We start from the raw sequence: 21150 nt of genomic DNA, 5'->3' as shown, positions 1-21150 counted from the left end.
CAGTGTACTGTCCCTCCTTGAACACTCCTTTGTCAGATATGTGTTTGGCACAGGGGTTAGGGCTGTGTGCCCTGAATGAAGGGGACGCGGATTTGATTCCCACTATGGGTGTATTTCCCCTGCCATAGCGGCTGCAATGTGCTGGGTAAGTAGCACTTTTCTATTGGACGCTAGAGGAAGCTGTCCGAAGGGCTTCCCCCTCCCCCCCTTCTTTTCCATGACATCTCATAGGTTGAGGGTGGGCTGCAACACATTCTAGTAGATATGGGGGTTGTGGGTATACTGTAACAAGGGCAGTTGCATATTCAGGCGTTGATCGAGGACAGAGTTGTTGTAAGGGTGCTACGTCTGTGCTACTTACGTCGTGCCGGATTAGAGCAGGGTCTTCTCTTTGGATCAGGGGCGTAACTAGGTGGGGGCATGGGCCCCCACCACTTTCGACCCACCGCCGCCAGGTACTTTTGCTAGCGGGGGTCCCCAACCCCTGCCAGCCTTAGTCTTCTTCAGCGCCGGTTTCTGTTTCACTTCAAGGAACGTGCAGGACAACCGGCGCTGTAGAAGACTAAGACTGGCGGGGTGGTACCTTGTGGTGGCGGCGGCATGGGGGGGGCAGGTTAAAATGTGTCCCCCCCACCTTGGGCTCTGGACCCCCCTCCCGCCGAGGTCTGGCTACACCCCTGCTTTGGATGTGCCTGTACTGGCGTCAGAGCGACTCAAAGTCCGAGTAGATACCGAAGTGTCTGCAAAACACAAGTTGGTGGAGTCAGGGTTCAGGTGACGGGCCTTCTTGGTGTCACATACATTATTATTTTTTACAACACGTTGTGCAATGCTGCTCACATAGCCTGTGACAATGGCTACAGCATGATTTGGGGTGGGGGGAACTGAGGGGGTGGGTATGCATTACACAGGCACAGGTGCTGTGTGAGCTGAGATGGAATGGAGGCCTTTTTGTGGAGCATGTGCACTGGGAGGTGGGGATGGGCAGTGGGGTACAGGAGGGTGGTTCAGTGTACTTTAGGCGCAGGGCAAGATGCTAGGGGGGAAGGGTGGGAAGGGGGGTCCTGATATTTTAGCACTCAATGGTTAGTGGAGGGGGGCCACATAATTACTTGTTATTGGATATTCTGTACATTGTGATTTCAACAATGTTTTGATTTTCTTTCTTACGAAAAATCAATAACATATATCCTAATGAGCGGAGAAGCCTAATGGTTAGAGCAGCAGGCTTTGATCCTGGTGACCTGGGTTCAATTCCCACTACCGATTCTTGTGACCTTGGGCAAGTCGCTTAACCCTCCATTGTCCCAGGTACAAGTAAGTACCTGTATATACTATGTAAACCGTTTTGAATGTAGTTGCAAAAACCACAGAAAGGCAGTATATCAAGTCCCATTGATGAGATTCTACCTGGAATGTCGCTAGTGGAGGAGTAGCCTAGTGCAGTGGACGTTGATCCTGGAGAACTGGGTTCAATTCCCACTGCAGCTCCTTATGACTCTGGGCAAGTCACTTAACCCTCCATTGCCCCAGGTACAAAATAAGTACCTGAATATATGTAAACCACTTTGAATGTAGTTGCAAAAACCTCAGAAAGGTGGTATGTCAAGTCCCATTTCCCTTTCCCTATTTGAGATTCTACATGGAATGTTGCTACTATTGGAGATTCTAGATGGAATGTTAATGTTGCTATTCCACTAGCAACATTCCATGTAGAAGCCTGCCCTTGCAGATCAGCAACGCGGCCGCGCAGGCTTCTGTTTCTGTGAGTCTGACATCCTGCACAGGCAGGCTTCTACCTGGAATGTCGCTAGTGGAGGAGTAGCCTAGTGGTTAGTGCAGTGGACTTTGATCCTGGAGAACTGGGTTCAATTCCCACTGTAGCTCCTTATGACTCTGGGCAAGTCACTTAACCCTCCATTGCCCCCAGGTACAAAATAAGTACCTGAATATATGTAAACCGCTTTGAATGTAGTTGTAAAAACCTCAGAAAGGCGGTATGTCAAGTCCCAGTTCCCTATTTGAGATTCTACATGGAATGTTGCTACTATTGGAGATTCTAGATGGAATGTTAATGTTGCTATTCCACTAGCAACATTCCATATAGAAGCCTGCCCTTGCAGATCAGCAACGCGGCCGCGCAGGCTTCTGTTTCTGTGAGTCTGATGTCCTGCATTTATGTGCAAGACGTCAGACTCACAGAAACAGAAGCCTGCGCGGCCGCATTGCTGATCTGCAAGAGCAGGCTTCTACATGGAATGTTGCTAGTGGAGGAGTAGCCTAGTGGTTAGTGCAGTGGACTTTGATCCTGGAGAACTGGGTTCAATTCCCACTGCAGCTCCTTGTGACTCTGGGCAAGTCACTTAACCCTCCATTGCCCCAGGTACCAAAACTTAGATTGTGAGCCCTCTTGGGACAGAGAAAGTACATGCATGTAATGTGTACAGTACCGTGTACATCTAGTAGCGCTATAGAAATGATTAGTAGTAGTACGTATTGGAACAATAAAGGGACCTCACACTATATGTGACCCTGCCTATGTATGATGCTTGACTAGTGCTGTGATCCTGGGGGGGGGGGGGGGGGGGGGGGGACAATGCTTCACACTCACCTTGCCAGGCTGCCTCTAATGGATCTCCGTGCCCTCATGGAGACATTGTGTGGGGGGCAGGTTCTCTCCAACCAGGAGCTCTGTCTCTAGCACTGTGAAATTGGTGCAGCGATGAACATTCCTCCACGTGCAGAAGTATAGATGCGTGTTTTGCACGAGGAGGGAATATCCTGCTGTTGCCGCGGATGTTTTCTCAATGCAGGGACCGGTACCACCACTGCATTGTCTGCATAGTGTGCTTCCGATAGGCGGAGACCTTTATCTCCGAACATCTATGGCGTTTGCAGGGTGTCCTCTTTCTAAACTTGTTTTTTCTGTATTTTTGAATATCGAAAAACATTTCGTTCTTTCTTCCATTATAGACTGGCGTTTTTAGATGTCTTCTGATAAACGTTTATTTCGCCATCTGAACATCATATCAAAAACGCCCCTCTATATGGACCATTATTATACGGTTGTACCACAGAAATGCAGTACCTTAAATCTATGACCCTTTACCCTCTGAACAGGGATTCATTCACCTGAGAAACTCTTGGGAAGCTCAGGTTTCACACAGATGTTGCAGATGTGCTCTGAGGATCTGCTGCGGGCAGATACCTGAAATGCAGAAGCGGAACAAGCAAAGAGCGATCCAATCTGGTGTCAGTACCTCAGTCGATTTCCGGTGGGCTTCAGACTGCAGATTCCACAGAAGGCACCAGGAAAACGGATACTCCCCCCGATGTCAGTGCCCAGCCCTAACACGGAGCCCCCGCCAGCAATCAGCGCAGCCTCTCCCCCAGAGGAACCACCGGAGGTCTTCTCGTGGTTCCAGGGATTAAGTGTCTGGCCAAAGATCACGTTACTGCAGTCATAACTGGAACAAAGAAACAAAGCAAACCCATCACATACAACATAAGAAGAAAACCCAAAGCAACAGAAGAAGTGTCTTCAGAAAAACTGCAGTTCTGTGGAAATCTAAAGTCCTGAAACTCAAGAAAAGCTGTATCTGCTCTTTCCTACAGGAGCAAGATGGAATACAACAGCAGCAAACCTTCTGCTAATTTACTCCATTCTATAATTTACCAATTAGGATCTTTACCTCAGGCCTGAGGGTATGTTAGTGAGAGCTCCTTCTCCTTAATTTGATTCCTACAACCCCCTCACCTATCACCCATCCACTCCAGGGGGAGGGAAAATGTCCCTCCTCCTGCAGGGTGTGTCATCAAAATGGCAGCACCCTGCCCTGTGCATCTTGGGATACACTGGGTGGGGTTTAACTACCATATAACTCCCTTATATGGTAGTTAAGCCCCGCCCAGTGCATCCCAGGATGCACTGGGCAGGGCACTGCCATTTCGATGGCGCACTCAGCAGATGGTGGGACTAGGACTCTGTCCCTCCTCCTTCATCAAGATAGGAGGGGGTTGGGGGCCATTGCTAGGCCACCAGGGCTAGTCTTTGGGTTGGGAGGGCATGGCCAAGAGTCCCACTGGAACATGGTTTTATCTATTTTCAGGGAGGGGGGTCTCGGGTCCACCAGACCACCAAGACCCTAAGTCCTTAGGGAGGTGGGGGGTCTGGGGTCCACTGGACCATCAGGGTTTAGTGTTTGGGGAAGTGGGGGGTCTGGGGTCCACTGGATCACCAGGGTTGACAGGTCAGAGCTTAATATACAGTTCTTGAGCGCATACCCAGGTACAATTCTCCCGCTGAACTCAAAACAGCTCCCTAATGCTCAGCACTGATATTGCGCCTAAATTTGAATGTCATTTTGTGCTAAGCATTAGGATCTATGTTGCAACACTGTTGTGGCGGGAGTTTTGAGCATCTGCCCCTCAATGAGGGAGATTATTAGAAATAGTGAGCGGATATAGTAAGACATAACACATATGGTTTACTCCAAGAGCCATAAACCATACGTAAAAAATTATGAGACGAATGTTCAAAAGAACACATATGTTTAGCGGTTAAATGTAAAAATATGTGAATTTTTATTGGCCATATATGCAACTGCAAATTCTTACATACCACCCAAGTAATATATGGATTCAGTGTGTACGGGCTCCTTTTTCTCCTGTAACTGGGGGGGGGGGGGGGGGGGGGAGGGGGCATTGTGCAGCGACATAGGAAGTGGGCTCAGTCTGTCCTGTGGCATCTTCTGAGAGGTCACTGAACATACCCCTTCACTGAGTCTCAGCAGACCCTGCTACTGAAAATCTATTATGGCAAAAGGTAAAAACAGCCAAAAAAAATCAGACTAAAAGAGAGGGCAACAGAACTGAGTATATGCAGGAAAATACTGTACCCACTACAGAAACTGGCAGTGCCCTATGGGAGGGAACCAGGAGGTTCGGCAGAAGGTCCTGTACAGTTACTGGGACACCACCACAGAGGACGAAAATCTTTCACTGGCGGACATGTACTCAACCCCCACATGTGCAATACCTTCACTCAGTTACACAGGTTGTTAGTCTGGTTGTGAGCCCTTGGGCCCCGGCCGAGTGTAGGGGTTAGGCCAAGGCTGAGGGCGGGCCGAGCAGGTACTACACTACCCCAGCTACCAAGCCCTGTACACACACACACGCAGCAACCAACTTGCACCACAGAAAAGGGAAGATAGGGCAATCAGGCAGGCCTCACGGCCTAACTGGAACCGATTCACTCAGAATTCAAGCATGCGGGCCTCACGGCCTAACTGGAACCGAGTCAAACCTAGGGAGGGGAGAAAGAGATTAACCGAGGGGTCCCCAGCACCAGCAACCCCTTTGGTGCTGGTAATCAAGGAGGAAGGGAAGCATACACAGAAACCCGTCAAGCCGTAGCCCACCACACACAAAGAAAGTGAGGGACTATCATGTAAGATACTGTAGGCAGAGACCCTCAGCAAACAGGGAAGGGAAAAGCCTGCAAAACGTAGTGCAGAGCCTAACACACACACCAGCACAGAAAGGGCCAGGGCTCTGTAATACGGGAGGTAATACAAGAAAGAAAGGATTGAACCAGTCACACAGGGAACTGCAGTAAACAGAACTGCCAGAAGAAGAGAATCTCTGCAGACAAAGGGTTAAACCACGCTCAGCATAGACAGTAACTAGAGGCAGGGAACACTGCGGACTACAGGTTAATCGGGAGTACAATGAAAAAACAAACAACCAACCCCCACAGTGGAGGAGTGGCCTAGTGGTTAAGGTGGTGGACTTTGGTCCTGGGGAACTGAGGAACTGAGTTCGATTCCCGGCACAGGCAGCGCCTTGTGACTCTGGGCAAGTCACTTAACCCTCCATTGCCTGCCGCATTGAGCCTGCCATGAGTGGGAAAGCGCGGCGTACAAATGTAGCAAACAAACAAACAAAGAGCAGGACCTGCCAAGCAGAAACAAACACAGCAGGAAGGGAACTCTGAAGGGAAGCAAAACAAACAGACTGGAACAGAACGAGGAGGGACTTACCACACGGAACCAGAGCCAAAGAGAGAAACCCAGGTATAGTGAGAAAGGTAATTAGACACACACGCAGGCAGAGACAGAGCAATAGAAAACAGCAAGCCAGGATAGGAGAACAATTCCACACAAGCACAGAGCAAATAGCTCAGACAGAGCACAGGTAAGGCTTCAGCAGAAACAGAGAAAATGCCAAAGCAGGGGTTGACGGGAGGGTTGAGCTTAAGTAGATCAGACTGACATCAGCTCAGCCCCTGACGGACCAATCAGGAGCGGTACCAAGCATTCCCCTGTCTGACTAGCAGAAATACTAACAGAATCATAACACAGGTGAACATATACAAGGACAAACTATTCACATCCACTGACAAAGCTCATGCACCTGTAGACAGACACACGGACACACATGGATTATGATCTGGAAAAGGTAAGTCCTGACAACCTAAGCAACGACTGTGGAATATTTGTCTTCACAAAGGGAATGGCTCCTTGTGCCTTTAAGACCTGGACTACCACACAGTCCTCAGGAACGGGACAGAACAGGTTCTGCTGGAGACCCAAGGTCGAGTCGTGCCCCTGGGGAAACAGAGATAAAACAAGGGGTTAAATATTGCCCCTGCAATATCCTAACCAGGGAGAGAAGCGAAGGTGCAATGGGAGCAAGCCATCTTCCCAACATTTAACCTCTGACCTGCTTTCTAAAGTCAGAAGAGGGCCACGTTCTTTCACCGAATGCTTGTGAATCTAGAACGTTTCCCAATTAAATGGTTTAAAAAAAAAAACAGGGGTAACGGGTACCTTTTGTCTAAATAATACCCAAAACAAAAGTAAGGAGAACGGCTAACCTAGAGGTTGAAAAATGCCAAATAGTTTAGAAGGTGTTCTTTAGTTCTCGTACTTTTCAACCTCTAGGTTAGCTGTTCTCCTTACTTTTGCTTTGGGCTCCACGTAAATAGTACCATTAATTAAGAGACACCAGCTACCAGTCTTTAAATCCTCACAATTTTTCACATTCTGCTGCCTGAAAAGTCCACTTCATTTTCAACATGAAAGATAATCCTAGAAGTAAAAAAAAACCCACAAAGTCTTGAGTTCATAATTGTTCACACCCCCGACTCAATACTTGGTGGAAGCCTGTTTTGCAGCAATAACAGTCTTCAGCTTTAGGATAAGGGTTTGTTTGTTTTTTTCACTCAAAGTTATATTTTTGATCAATTCCAGCCCAGACTGACCTAAGCAGGATCACAATAAAACAGCCATTATAAAAACAGACAACATAACAATAGCAACCAACCTTCCCCTCCCTAATACAACCCACTGCAACCCAGGGGTCTAGCTACGATTGAGCCAGCCCAAGAAAATGAACAAGGTTGCTGAATGGTAGGAGCTGCCTGAAGTTAACCCCTCCCCTTGCAAGTCCAGTGTCCCTGAGTCTGACGTCGGTGCCGGGGAAAATGGTAGAGGCTATTATCAAAAACAAAATTACAGAGCACATCCGAGGACATGGATTACTGAGACCAAGTCAGCACGGCTTTTGTGTGGGGAAATCTTGCCTGGCCAATTTACTTCAATTCTTTGAAGGAGTAAACAATGTGGACAAAGGGGAGCCAGTTGATATTGTGTATCTGGATTTTCAAAAGGCGTTAGACAAGGTACCTCATGAAAGGCTACAGAGGAAATTGGAGGGTCATGGGATAGGATTAAAAACTGGTTGAAGGATAGGAAACAGAGAGTGGGGTTAAATGGGCAGTATTCACAATGGAGAAGGGTAGTTAGTGGGGTTCCTCAGGGGTCCGTGCTAGGACCGCTGCTTTTTAATATATTTATAAATGATTTAGAGATGGGAGTAACTAGCGATGTAATTAAATTTGCTGATGACACAAAGTTATTCAAAGTTGTTAACTCGTGACAGGATTGTGAAAAAATTACAGAAGGACCTTACGAGACTGGGTGGCTAAATGGCAGATGACGTTTAATGTGAGCAAGTGCAAGGTGATGCATTTTGGAAAAAAGAACCCGAATTATAGCTACGTCATGCAAGGTTCCACGTTAGGAGTTACGGACCAAGAAAGGGATCTGGGTGTCGTCGTCGATAACACACTGAAACCTTCTGCTCAGTGTGCTGCTGCGGCTAAGAAAGCGAATAGAATGTTGGGTATTATCAGGAAAGGTATGGAAAACAGGTGTGAGGATGTTATAATGCCGTTGTATCGCTCCATGGTGCAACCGCACCTTGAGTATTGTGTTCAATTCTGGTCGCCGCATCTCAAGAAAGATATAGTAGAATTGGAAAAGGTGCAGCGAAGGGCGACTAAAATGATAGCGGGGATGGGACGACTTCCCTATGAAGAAAGACTAAGGAGGCTAGGGCTATACAGCTTGGAGAAGAGATGGCTAAGGGGAGACATGATAGAGGTATATAAAATAATGAGTGGAGTGGAACAGGTGGATGTGAAGCGTCTGTTCATGCTTTCCAAAAATACTAGGACTAGGGGGCATGCGATGAAACTACAGTGTAGTAAATTTAAAACGGAGAAAATATTTCTTCACCCAACGTGTAATTAAACTCTGGAATTCGTTGTCGGAGAAAGTGGTGAAGGCGGTTAGCTTAGCAGAGTTTAAAAAGGGGTTGGACGGTTTCCTAAAGGACAAGTCCATAAACCGTTACTAAACGGACTTGGAAAACTCCAAAATTCCAGGAATAACATGTATAGAATGTTTGTACATTTGGGAAGCTTGCCAGGTGCCCTTGGCCTGGATTGGCCGCTGTCGTGGACAGGATGCTGGGCTCGATGGACCCTTGGTCTTTTCCCAGTATGGCATTACTTATGTACTTATGTACTCTCTTCCTGACTGCCCCTCCCATGTCGTTTTTTCATCTCTCTATATCTATTCCTCCCACGCGGCTCTGGCAACATTGCAATGTTCACCCCCCCCCCCCCAATGGTCCTAAAACGCACAGTGGGTGTCCAGCAGAGGCAGCGATGTAAAGAACCTGTTTTAGGCTGGCCGCACCAGAGTGTTTCCTGTGAGTTGTCCTGCCCACAGGAAATTGCATCAGAGAGGCGGAACGCCCTACAGGAAAAGCTGTTCCCTTTAAGCTATGCACCTTTCGGTAAACGGCCATGCAGCCCTAGATACATCAGGACTTGCTTGGTACCTCCCGCACCACCCTGCCACCCTTTCCGGAACCAGCAACAGTAAACCAAAATACAACTATCACGAGACCTCCCTATCCACACCCGCAGCTTTCAGTCTGCCTTCAATAACTGAAATGTTCTCTGAGTTATTACAGAACTGAGATATAGTCCTGTATAAGAAAAAAACAGGCTGAAATCAAAAGTTAATATATGCCAGATACTCATCCTCACATATCCTACTTGAAGACCAACATCACAAACTCTTTGATACCACGATGGCACCCTGCTATCCATCTAATAGTTCTATAGGAAAAGAAATCCCCTCCCCATCTACATAAGTACATAAGTATTGCCATACTAGGACAGACCAAAGGTCCATCAAGCCCAGCATCCAGATTACAACAGTGGCCAATCCAGGTCACAAGTACCTGGCAGAAACCTAAATAGTAGTAACATTCTATGTAGAACCCCAAAGAGTACCAAGATTCTAGAATTCTAAAGAATAACAAGATTCCATGCAGAATTTCAAAGTGTAGCAGCATTCCATGTAGAACCCCAAAGAGTAGCAAGATTCCATTCAGAATCCCAAGTACATAAGTGTTGCCATACTGGGACAGACCAAAGGTCCATCAAGCCCAGCATCCAGATTACAACAGTGGCCAATCCAGGTCACAAGTACCTGGCAGAAACCTAAATAGTAGTAACATTCTATGTAGAACCCCAAAGAGTACCAAGATTCTAGAATTCTAAAGAATAACAAGATTCCATGCAGAATTTCAAAGTGTAGCAGCATTCCATGTAGAACCCCAAAGAGTAGCAAGATTCCATTCAGAATCCCAAGTACATAAGTGTTGCCATACTGGGACAGACCAAAGGTCCATCAAGCCCAGCATCCAGATTACAACAGTGGCCAATCCAGGTCACAAGTACCTGGCACAATTCCAAAATAGTACAATATATTTTATGCTACTTATTCTAGAAATAAGCAGTGGATTCTCCCCAAGGCCATTTTAATAATGGCTTATGGACTTTTCCTTTAGGAAGCCAGCCAAACCTTTTTTTAAATTTTTTTATTGATCATTTTACTTAATTACATTCACATTTATCACATAAATGTAAGGAAATACAGAAATTAATATAAAGGAAAAAGAAAACATTTTCTCTCATCAATATTATAATAATTGTCCACAATTGGGGGATCCAAGATCAGGAAAACAATCTCAAAGAAAATAAGAAAAACACAAAATGGTCAATCTTACAATTCATATTTTGAGGGAGGACGGTTAATCGGTAATTGCAGCCGGTACAGTGGTAACTAAAGGAAGCTAAGCTAACTGCTTTTACTACATTCTCCAGCAACGAATTCCAGAGTTTAATTATACACTGAGTGAAGAAATATTTTCTCCAATTCATTTTAAATTTACTACTTTGTAGCTTTATTGCGTGCCCCCTAGTCCTAGTATTTTTGGAATGCGTAAACAGACGCTTCATATCTACCCGTTCAACTCCACTCATTATTTTATAGACCTCTATCATATCTCCTCTCAGCCGCCTTTTCCCCAAGCTGAAGAGCCCCAGCCACTTTAGCCTTTCCTCACAGGGAAGTCATCCCATCCCTTTATCATTTTTCATTCCCTTCTCTGTACCTTTTCTAATTCCACTATACCTTTTTTTGAGATGTGGTGACTAGAATCGAACATAATATTCGAGGTGTGATCGCACCATGGAGCGATACAAAGGCATTATAATGTCCTCATTTCTGTTTTCCATTCCTTTCCTAATTATACCTAACATTCTATTTGCTTTGTTAGCTGCCTGCGCACACTGAGCAGAGGGTTTCAACGTATCACCAACGATGACACCTGGATCCCTTTCCTGGTTGGATTGGTTAGAACTGGGGCTTTCTTTGATGACGTGGCTTTAAGTAGTCAGCGTCCTGACTTCAGACGCCATTTTGAAAATTCTCCATTAGAGTTAAGCCGAGGCACAGCGAGGTAAGATTGATTAGGCAGGGATATCGTTTGATACGTTTTAATTGTATTAGTTGTTTGAATGGTTCTAAATTTCATGTGTTATGACTCTTTTAGGACCTATGTCCAGATGCAGGTTCCCAAAACATGGACCCTGTTGGTGACAGGTCCTTTAATATCAGAAGCTTTTATTATAAATTATATTAAAAGTATGAAAATGTTTTTGTAAGGATTATTAAAGTTTGATACTGGCCAATGACGATATCAGTGAATCATTAGGCTGTGACTTCGTGTGAAAAGAGTCACCGCTGAGATCTTGTTATTTTAACAACTCCCTGCTTAGATTGACTGAGATGCAGGGCTTATTTTTACGATTAGTGCTCCCACCGATAAAGTTCAGATTGTTGAAATTACAGTTAGGCGTAAGCATTTCCACTAGCCACTGAGCTACCTGCTCGCACCTAAAGTTAGGTGCATAAATGAGGACTTGGGCTCGTATTCGATAATGGTAATTGTGTGCGTGACCGCTGTTACAGAACTCATGTTTAACGGGCACGATCGCAGTGCCTAAATGTCGGTGACCTGTCATTTCTTTCTCTATAAAATATCACCAAAATTCGCCCTTTCCTTTCTGAGCACACTACCAGAACCCTCATCCACGCTCTTATCACCTCTCGCTTAGACTATTGCAACTTGCTTCTCACAGGTCTCCCACTTAGCCATCTCTCTCCTCTTCAATCTGTTCAAAATTCTGCTGCACGACTTACATTCCGCCAGTGTCGTTATGCTCATATTAGCCCTCTCCTCAAGTCACTTCACTGGCTTCCTATCCATTTCCCCATACAGTTCAAACTCCTCTTATTGACTTACAAGTGCATTCACTCTGCAGCTCCTCATTACCTCTCCACTCTCATCTCTCCCTACATTCCTCCCCGGGAACTCCGTTCACTGGGTAAATCTCTCTTATCTGCACCCTTCTCCTCCACTGCTAACTCCAGACTCCGTTCCTTTTATCTTGCTGCACCATATGCCTTGAATAGACTTCCTGAGCCGGTACGTCAAGCTCCATCTCTGGCCGTCTTCAAATCTAAGCTAAAAGCCCACCTTTTTGATGCTGCTTTTAACTCCTAACCCTTGTTCACTTGTTCAGAACCCTTATTTTATCATCCTCACTTTAATATTCCCTTATCTCTTGTTTGTCCTGCTTGTCTGTCCTGATTAGATTGTAAGCTCTGTCGAGCAGGGACTGTCTCTTACATGTTTAAGTGTGCAGCACTGCGTACGTCTAGTAGCACTTTAGAAATGATCAGGAGTAGCCTTCGGGATTCTGGAACCTTGCTACTCTTTGTCCTTATCCCTTATTTGTCCTGTTTGTCTGTCTTGATTAGATTGTAAGCTCTTTAGAGCGACTGTCTTTTTATGTTCAAGTGTACAGCGCTGAATATGTCTAGTAGTACTACAGAAATGATAAGGAGCAGTAATAGTAGTCCTAGAATTCACCCCTATATTCCCACTTCTCATGTTTTGCTTACCATCCCTTCACAGCCGATTTTGCTCAGAGATAAGAGGGTCACGGCACTGCTGCCTTACCTTGCAGTTGAAGTTGTCCTTCAGGCTGACGGGGACGCCGTACAGCAGACCTCTCCTATCCTGCCCCCGCAGCCGCCGCAGCTGCGCTTCACACTCCTGCAGGTAATCTGTCACGCAGTTCAGCTCCCGTGTCACCTGCAGGGCCTTGGAAAGGCAGAGAGCAGCGGGGTTCAGAACACAGGTGAATCTCAGCCCATGGGGTCAGCCGCTAATGTGGGGACAGCCCATGGGGGTCAGCCGTTAATGTGGGGACAGTCTGTTCTGTATAACTAGTACACGCAGAGCAGCTAAATCCAGTGCAGATCTGGGCCCTATGCTGTGGCTTTAAGGTAAAGGGACTTTCTGATGTTCATTTAAAGATGTAAGTAAGTGTTTTCATCTGTAAATGCATTAAAAAGCACTACACCGACTTATTCTGTACCTCTAATACAAAACCGGGGGAAGGAACATAGTAACATAGTAAATGACGGCAGATAAAGACCTGAACGGTCCATCCAGTCTGCCCAACGAGTACCTGGAAGAAACCCAAATAGTCAGATAAAGAGGACAAAAATTAAAAAAAAAAAAACACTCCCCAGAAAATAGTACATACGTGGCAACAATCATTAATACTCATCCAGCATTGGCACTAAGCCTCTGGGCTGGCAAAGACTTCCTTTTAATTCAAAAATGTTGGGATCAGGCAGGGTGAGAAATGCAACAATCTAATTGTTGTCTCTTTGCACGGGGTGAGATTGAGCAACCAGTACGAAGCAGAAAGACAGAAGTGGCTATTCCTCCCTGCTGAACCCATAGTAAACTTAAAATACAAGTTGCGTTTTGCCTCGTCTTTTCGCTTCACTTGTCCCCGTTACTGGAACGCTCTACCATCAAAGATAAAAGAGACATCCGATCACAGCCTGTTTAAGAAATCCTTAAAGACCTACCTGTGTGATCCATCTTACCCCTGTACTGCTTGATCTTCCGCATCCCCGCATTCCCCTCCCCTGTTGATTCCCGCTCTTCCCCTCCTCTGCTTTCTACCCTGATTTGAACTTGACTTATTGTGATGTACTTTTCCTTAGCATTGTAAGTCACATAGAGCCTGCCTTGGTGGGATTATGTGGGATATAAATGTTCACTATAAATAAATAAATAAAACTGGGACACAGATAACTCATTCTGTTTACCACATATACAGTAGAAATCCAGACCCTCGGGGTCAAAAATGGTTTCCTGTTCGTACCACTGCAGCTCACCTTTTCCATGTAGGTACGGAGAACATCCTCTGGGGACAGTGAGGCTTCCCGCAGCTTCTGAGCCAGGTCTTGAAGGGACAGGGAGAGGATGGATCCGGCGCTGACCGCAGGATTCTGCAGAAGTTCGAATCACAGCCACATTTTAGTGTCTTGCAAAATGATTCTCTTTGACAGACTTAGGCGGGTAGCGGTAAGTGCACAACTGCCGCACGGCCATTTCCAGGGGCAGCCCTGACTGCCACCTCTTTAGGAGGTGGTAAGAGCCTCCTGCGCTCGCCCGGCAGTAACTGGGCAGCGTTGTTACCACCGGGTAAGCCCCTGGTGCAAAAAAAACATTTATATTCTGTTGTGCCAGTGTATTGCAGCCTGCTCACTTGATCATCACAGACTGCTCACAGAATAAAATACTACAAATTCTTTTGGATTCGTATTGGGTAAATGAAACTCTTTATTAGTACTTTAAATGGGGAGTGTATAAGTCATTATTGTTCCAGCTACACAATGATTAAGAAATACACAGACTAATCGAGTACATTACTAAAGGAAGGCTACAGAAAATTAAAATAAGAAAGATAAATAAATAAATAAATAAATTATATATATATATATATATATATATATATATATACATCATCATTGGTCAGGAATTACATCATTCAGGCCCTTATCTCATAAGCTGGGGGGCCCGCTACAGCGAAAGCCCAAAGTCTCCATATGACCAGAAACAAGTCTTTTCTGCATGATGCGTCCATCCACAGAATGAGCCCCAAGGCTCTGCTACAAAAAGCCCCCTTTTTATTAAGCTAAAACTTATCCAGGAATGTACATGAGGTTTCAGTCATATGCTCTCAGTTCAGGTGGTGGCTTATCTCCCGAACCTCAAGCATACCCTGCCTCCCTCCTGCACAAGCTGGCTTCAGAGGCATTCCAACCTGTTCTTGAGATGTGCCTTATCTCATACATTGTTCTTGAGATGTGCCTTACATTCCAGCCTGTTCTTTGAGATATACCAGGAAAGTCACTTTTGGTCAAAGACAGGGGATTTTAAAAGACTGAAAAGCAATTTTTAATATTTTCCATCACAGCCGGGAATGGAGCACGCTGGGGGGCGGCACTACCGCTGGCTCCTGCAGTAGGCCAGCAGTACCGCCGGACTGGCGTACGCCAAAGCTGCAGTAGCTCTATCATGGCATTGTAAAAGGGCTCCTTAATGAGGGTAATCTCATTACAGGGTGAGGTATGGTCGCTTTAGCCTACTTTTGCCAACGGACGCGCTGCAGCGTTTTGTATTCTTTGCAGGGGCGGACTGACCATTCGGGCCCACCGGGAAGGGCCTGAGGGCCCAGAGGCTCTAGGGGGCTCAGAGGCTCTGCCCGGATGCCCACCCCCACACTACAGCCCTCCCCGGTCCTACCTTTAAATGTGCACCACTGGTGATCTAGTGGCTTCTGCAGGGGGGAACATGTTCTTTCCTGCCCGACACTGCCGTACTTTAAAACTAGCGGCCGAGACTCCCTAGACCTGTCAGACTACCACGGGAAGTCTCCCGTCGCCATTTTGGCAGGCGGGGGAATAGCAGCAGCGCAGTGGGCAGGAAAGAACATTCTCCCCTCCCCCTGCAGGGACCACTAGACCTTCAGGTAGGACCAGGGCAGGGGGGCAGCAACACAGCAGTGGGGGGGGGGGGGTGTCAGGCAGCAGTCAGGCAACACACCCAGATCACCCTCAGTGCCCGGGGGCCCAGACCACTCTCAGTCCGCTCCTGATTCTTTGAAACACTTTCAGAGTCCTACAAACAAGACATTACAGCAATCAAGGAATGGTAAAAACAAAGCAATCAAACAAATAACTGGGAAAAAAGCTTCTCTGAAAAGTAGCCCCTGGCATGTATGCAAAACAATTTTTATGCTGTTTTTAACAACACTTCCTCTGCTCTGAATTTTGTCCACAGAAGTCTCTTTGGGTTTGTCATAATTACAAGGATTTTTGTTTTTGTTTTTTTGACAGCTCTAAATATATTGCACACAATAATAGGAAGGAAAATCTGGGTGATAAAAAAAAAAAAACAGAACTAGAGATCATGTCCAACAACAATCACAAAGGTGATTGGAGTGGAGTGGAGGAGTGGCCTAGTGGTTAGGGTGGTGGACTTTGGTCCTGAGGAACTGAGTTCGATTCCCGGCACAGGCAGCTCCTTGTGACTCTGGGCATGTCACTTAACCCTCCATTGCCCCATGTAAGCTGCATTGAGCCTGCCATGAGTGGGAAAGCAGGGTACAAATGTAACAAAAAATAAAACAGATACTATTGGAGATTCTACATGGAATGTTGCTACTATTGGAGATTCTACATGGAATGTTGCTATTCCAGTAGCAACATTCCATGTAGAAGGCTGCGCAGGCTTCTGTTTCTGTGAGTCTGACGTCCTGCACATACGTGCAGGACGTCAGACTCACAGAAGCAGAAGCCTGCGCGGCCACATTGGTGATCTGCAAGGGCCGACTGCTAGTGGAATAGCAACATTCCATGTAGAATCTCAAATAGTAGCAACAGTGGAGGAGTGGCCTAGTGGTTAGGGTGGTGGACTTTGGTCCTGAGAAACTGAGTTCGATTCCCAGCACAGGCAGCTCCTTGTGACTCTGGGCAACTCACTTAACCCTCCATTGCCTGCCGCATTGAGCCTGCCATGAGTGGGAAAGCGTGGGGTACAAATGTAACAAAAATAAAATCATTGCACCCAGAAAAAAAACTTCAAATAATTAACAGAAGCATTCCAAACAACTGAACACGGCTATCGGATCTCTTATTGCACATGCTATTCTGCATCCAAGCTCCTCCAACTATCATCAATCATGTGCCTCACCAGTCTGATCAATACACTTTTTTATTTAAACAATGTTATGTCTTTCTCAGACAATAAAAACTAAGAGCAAAATCCACTATGAGACTTCACTGCTTAAAACAGTACAGAATCAACAAAAGTCCAAAAAGAAATAGTGAATGCGACTACTTAGCTTTCTTGGGATAGTGTAATCCATTCAAAATACCTGACGACAACAACACATTACCGGCGTTTCGGTCCATGTGGCCTGCTCCGGGGGAATGGAAAGCAGACGCCATCTTCAAAGAACGCGTCTCGCGATCGGCTGAGCTGCAGTCTCCTGGGGCTGGACACCAGGCACTAACAGAGCAGAGCCAGCTTGCGGACGAGGGAGTCAGAGTAAGCCAGTGGCGTAGCCAAGGGTGGGCGCAGGCCCACCCACTTTGGGCTCCGGCCCACCCACTAGCAGCACACCTGTGATGTGGCTGGTAGGGATCCCCAAGCCCCATCAGCCAAAAACTCCCAACAACTATCCTTCCTGCATACCTTAGAAATAGCAGATCTTCACCCGCAGCAAGCAGCGACTGATACATACTGTTCGCACTGGCCCTACAGCCTTCCCTCTGATGTATTCCCGCCTATGCGGAAACAGGAAGTTGCATCAGAGGGAAGGCTGTGGGGCCAACATGAGCAGTGTGTATTAGTTGCTGCTTGCTGCTGGTGAAAATCTGCTACTTAAAAAGTATGCGGGGGGAGGGGGGATATTTGAGAGACCATATGGTATGCAGGAGAGAGAGAGAGACCAAATCACTTGTGGGATAGGGCAGAGTTCTTCTGCCCACCCATGTTGGGTCTAGGCCCACCCAAAATTGGGTGTCTGGCTACGCCCCTGGAGTAAGCACCAGTTCCGGTTCCTCTAATGCCCGGTAGTTGGAAGGGAAGTAACTGGGTGCATGTTTTGGCGTACGATTAAACTTCGCAGTATGTATTTTTTAAAAACCTGGGCTTGTTTTGGACTTATATTGTACTGAAAACGGTGCTCGTTTTTCCATGACTACCTGGCAACACTGGAGACCCCGTGCCGAGGTGCTCTATGCTGGGTCCCACCCCCACAGGGGATCAGGGTACCTGCTGGCCTTCTGGTGGGAATGAGTGACGGATCCGGGTGCAGCCAACTCTTTTGGAGGGATTAGGTACTGAATCCTGGTGGATCCGGCCCTTCTTGTGGGAATGAGAGCTGGATCTAGGTGGATCCTGTCCTGCAGAAGACCATCAGTCTCTTTGCCAAGTCATTCACCTCGGCAGCCTTGAGGGGTGCCACACCTTTAAAGTGTTTGACCCCCATCACAGATTCAGGAAACGTTACTGGCCTGCTAGTTTCCACCCTCTTACCAAGGCAGTATATAAAATGACTCAAGCCAAAGAACATTTCATGCTGGTATTGAAGGCCCGCCAGTCCAGGACTAAATCGGTCCCTGCACATTCCCTTAAAGGGGCTGAACCTGCAAACTAGAACTGTCAATATGTTCCCGGGAATCCCAACGCGGTCTAGGGTGCAAGTAACGGATCGGGGCTCGGTCTCTTACCTGCTGTCCCAAGTGCAGAGCTGCTGTTTGCAGATGCTGCAGCGCTGTCTCGCGCCGGTCCCGGGCCTCCTGCAGCCTCTGCCGCACGCGCCTCCGCCCCAGCCAGTGCGCGGTCAGCAGTCCTGCAGCCCCGACGGCGACCAGAGCCCCCAGGAGGGGGAGCCGGGGCTGCAAATGCTCCAGACTCTCGGCCAGCATGCCGAAGGCTTCACCCTGCCCGTCCGCCTCTTGCGTCCTTCCCGGGGGCCGAGGGTTATTACCGTATTCTCCGGAGACCGCGCGTAATGGGGTGACAAGTCACAGTGCCGGCTCCTGGCACGCAGCAGGCTGCAATGACTTGAGCCAAGGGGCAAAGTGCAATCGGTGCAAGTCCGTGACACTGAAGGAAACGAACCAATCATTTTGCACAAATTCATGAGAAAATCAAATGGGGTGGGACTGGGAGCAGTGTTAGACCACTTAAAAAAAAAAGGAAAAAGAAAATTAGGCATTTTATATTGAACTAATAATATGTTATGGAGATCAGAATGTTTATTGGCAGATGTGTTACTGTATAGATGACTTCTCCATGAGAGTGTATAGTTATGTTAATGATATAAGATGTTTGTATCTGACTCCATACATCAATAAAAATACTTTACAATAAAAAAGAAAGGAGTGCCTGGTGAAAAAGACGCCCCATGTGGGAGGGACGTGGGTGTTGAGGAGCCCCACTCCGGCCAGAACTTTGCCAGCCAGCCAGAGGATCCCTAATCCAGAATGGGACAGACATATAATTGACATTGATGGAATGTAACTTTGGCCTGTTAAGCACTTAAATTGAAGAAACGAGGGTTGGTTTATGAACTGTTGTTGGGTTGAGTTAATCCAGTAAAAGAAAGTTTGAAGTTTGTCTATTGAAACTGCTGGTCGTTATAGTGGACTCTTGCACCTCCCAGGGTGGGGATACCCTTTAGCCTGCGACCCTGACTGCTGTTAGCTTGACCCAGAGCAGTAGTGTTGCAAGACTACCACTAGAGGTCACCAGCACCATATTCAACCTGGGGCAGGAGAGATTGGAGATTGTTCCGGCCTAGTACTCCCTAGCCCCTATGGATTTGTAGCTAGAGGTGGGTCTATGTCAGAATGAGGGGGCTCTCTGGGTGGTTATGAAGAAAGGCATATGAAGAGGGGGTCATGATGGTGTGAGGGAGACTTTGGGGGGGGGGAACATCAGAGGGTTATTTATTTTAGATTGTGAACATTTATGTAATCAAGACATTGTAGCTTCTTTTGGAATATTTCAACAATTCTCCTTTCAAACGTTTAAAGTGTAGTATGTGTTGCACAGCTCAGCGAAACAAACTCAGAGCTGCGAAGTTACCCATTCCAGGAGGGAAGACTTTTTGGCCGGTCTTGGATTTCTGATGTCAGGGAGGTCAAAAAAGCGAGTGAAGAGCTTCTGGATTAGAAGAATCATGCATCTCATTGATGATAATCCCATTTTTTGAGGACAAATCCAACTTGGCCAAGTTTCAGCCACCAGTGTACAGCAGACGTCATCAAAGCCTCAAAGCAAACACTGGTCCTACAAAGTAAATTACAGGGAACTGCTTGCTCATTTATCAATGTAAGCGCCACAAGCTTTGGTCTCTTGCAGATCGAAACTTTTCCAAAACCTTTGAGACTTTGACCCCTGATACAGGCTGGTGCTGAAACTTGGCCAAGTCGGGTTTGTCCTCCGTGAGATTGGATGCATGATTCTTTTGACCTCCTTCCGCTAGTGCTGATGTTGGATGTTGTTTTGCAGAGGTGTTCCTCTTGTTGCAGTCCTGGATTTCTGCCAACCTCATCCTGGTGCAATGTGGGGACCTGCAGCACTGATTTCAATAGATAGAATCATGGACTGCAAATACTACACTGTTTAAAACCGGGACTGGCCAAAAAGTCTCCCTCCTGGACTGGGTATCTTGGCAGGCTCTGCAAACTCCTTTCTTACAGGGCAAATTATAACAGGGCACCTAAGCTAACAGGGCAGAAAGGTGCAGAATTCCGGACCCATACACGGCAACGTTACAGGTGTGTGGAGAGAGACAGACCCAGCACGGTAATTTATTTGTTCATAGAAAGCGGCGGTTGCATTCCGGGTCCCTGACGAAGGTCATCTTGAAACCCTGCCGTGTCAGACACAGACGGACTCTGCCAGTTTCAAGTACTAGAAGAAGCAGCGAAGAAAATACTACGACGCCTGAAAAAGCAGAAGCTGCCGGGTGTAGTGCGCCTTACTTGAAGAATATTTTCTAATGAGTTCTTTATTTTCTTCACTTTCTCGTGCATGCTCTTGTTGAATTGGTAATGGACACGTATAGAGACAGCTTGAGATCTTAGGAGTCCATCGGTCTTTAAACATAGGCATTATGGCATTTTAAAGTATCTAAACAAGTCTTTAATGCATTTAACATAAGTAGACAAGTACAAGTAAGCCAGTGGACAGGTGAACAACTTTTAATATTGCAGGGACAATTGTTTGTTTGACACACATCCTATATAATAATTCTCACCACCAACGTTCTAATGTGGGATTGCCTGTGTCCGTGGCTTAGGGCCGGTCAAACTCGGTAAGCGGGGTAAGCACCGCAGGGGGGCACCTGCCTTCAAGGGCGCCGCCATACCGTGCCACCCTTGGTGCTTTAAATCTTTAATTTACCTCCGTTCCAGCAGCCATGTCATTTGAAAGCCCTGCCGTGTCTCTAGCCTTCCTTCCCTTCGTGAGTTCGTTCCGCAGTTCCACCTT

At 46.7% G+C, this 21150-nt stretch overlaps 1 protein-coding gene across 1 annotated transcript in view; it reads right to left on the bottom strand.

Annotated features, from left to right (window-relative positions):
• Positions 1–18725, bottom strand: part of FAAH (fatty acid amide hydrolase) — a 106845-nt gene extending 88120 nt beyond the window's left edge. Inside the window, exons 1-5 of the mRNA XM_030207041.1 lie at positions 18378–18725; positions 13971–14084; positions 12733–12876; positions 6475–6608; positions 3261–3467 (exon numbers count right to left, since the gene is read on the bottom strand). Of these exons, the coding sequence (XP_030062901.1) occupies positions 3261–3467; positions 6475–6608; positions 12733–12876; positions 13971–14084; positions 18378–18575 (797 nt within the window). The 5' untranslated portion in view covers positions 18576–18725. The remainder of the gene's footprint in view (positions 1–3260; positions 3468–6474; positions 6609–12732; positions 12877–13970; positions 14085–18377) is intronic.
• Between the last annotated feature and the right edge of the window lie 2425 nt (positions 18726–21150).

Source organism: Microcaecilia unicolor, chromosome 6 (assembly GCF_901765095.1).
Source record: "Microcaecilia unicolor chromosome 6, aMicUni1.1, whole genome shotgun sequence".
NCBI lineage: Eukaryota > Metazoa > Chordata > Amphibia > Gymnophiona > Siphonopidae > Microcaecilia > Microcaecilia unicolor.
This window is presented reverse-complemented; position numbering and strand designations above follow the sequence as displayed.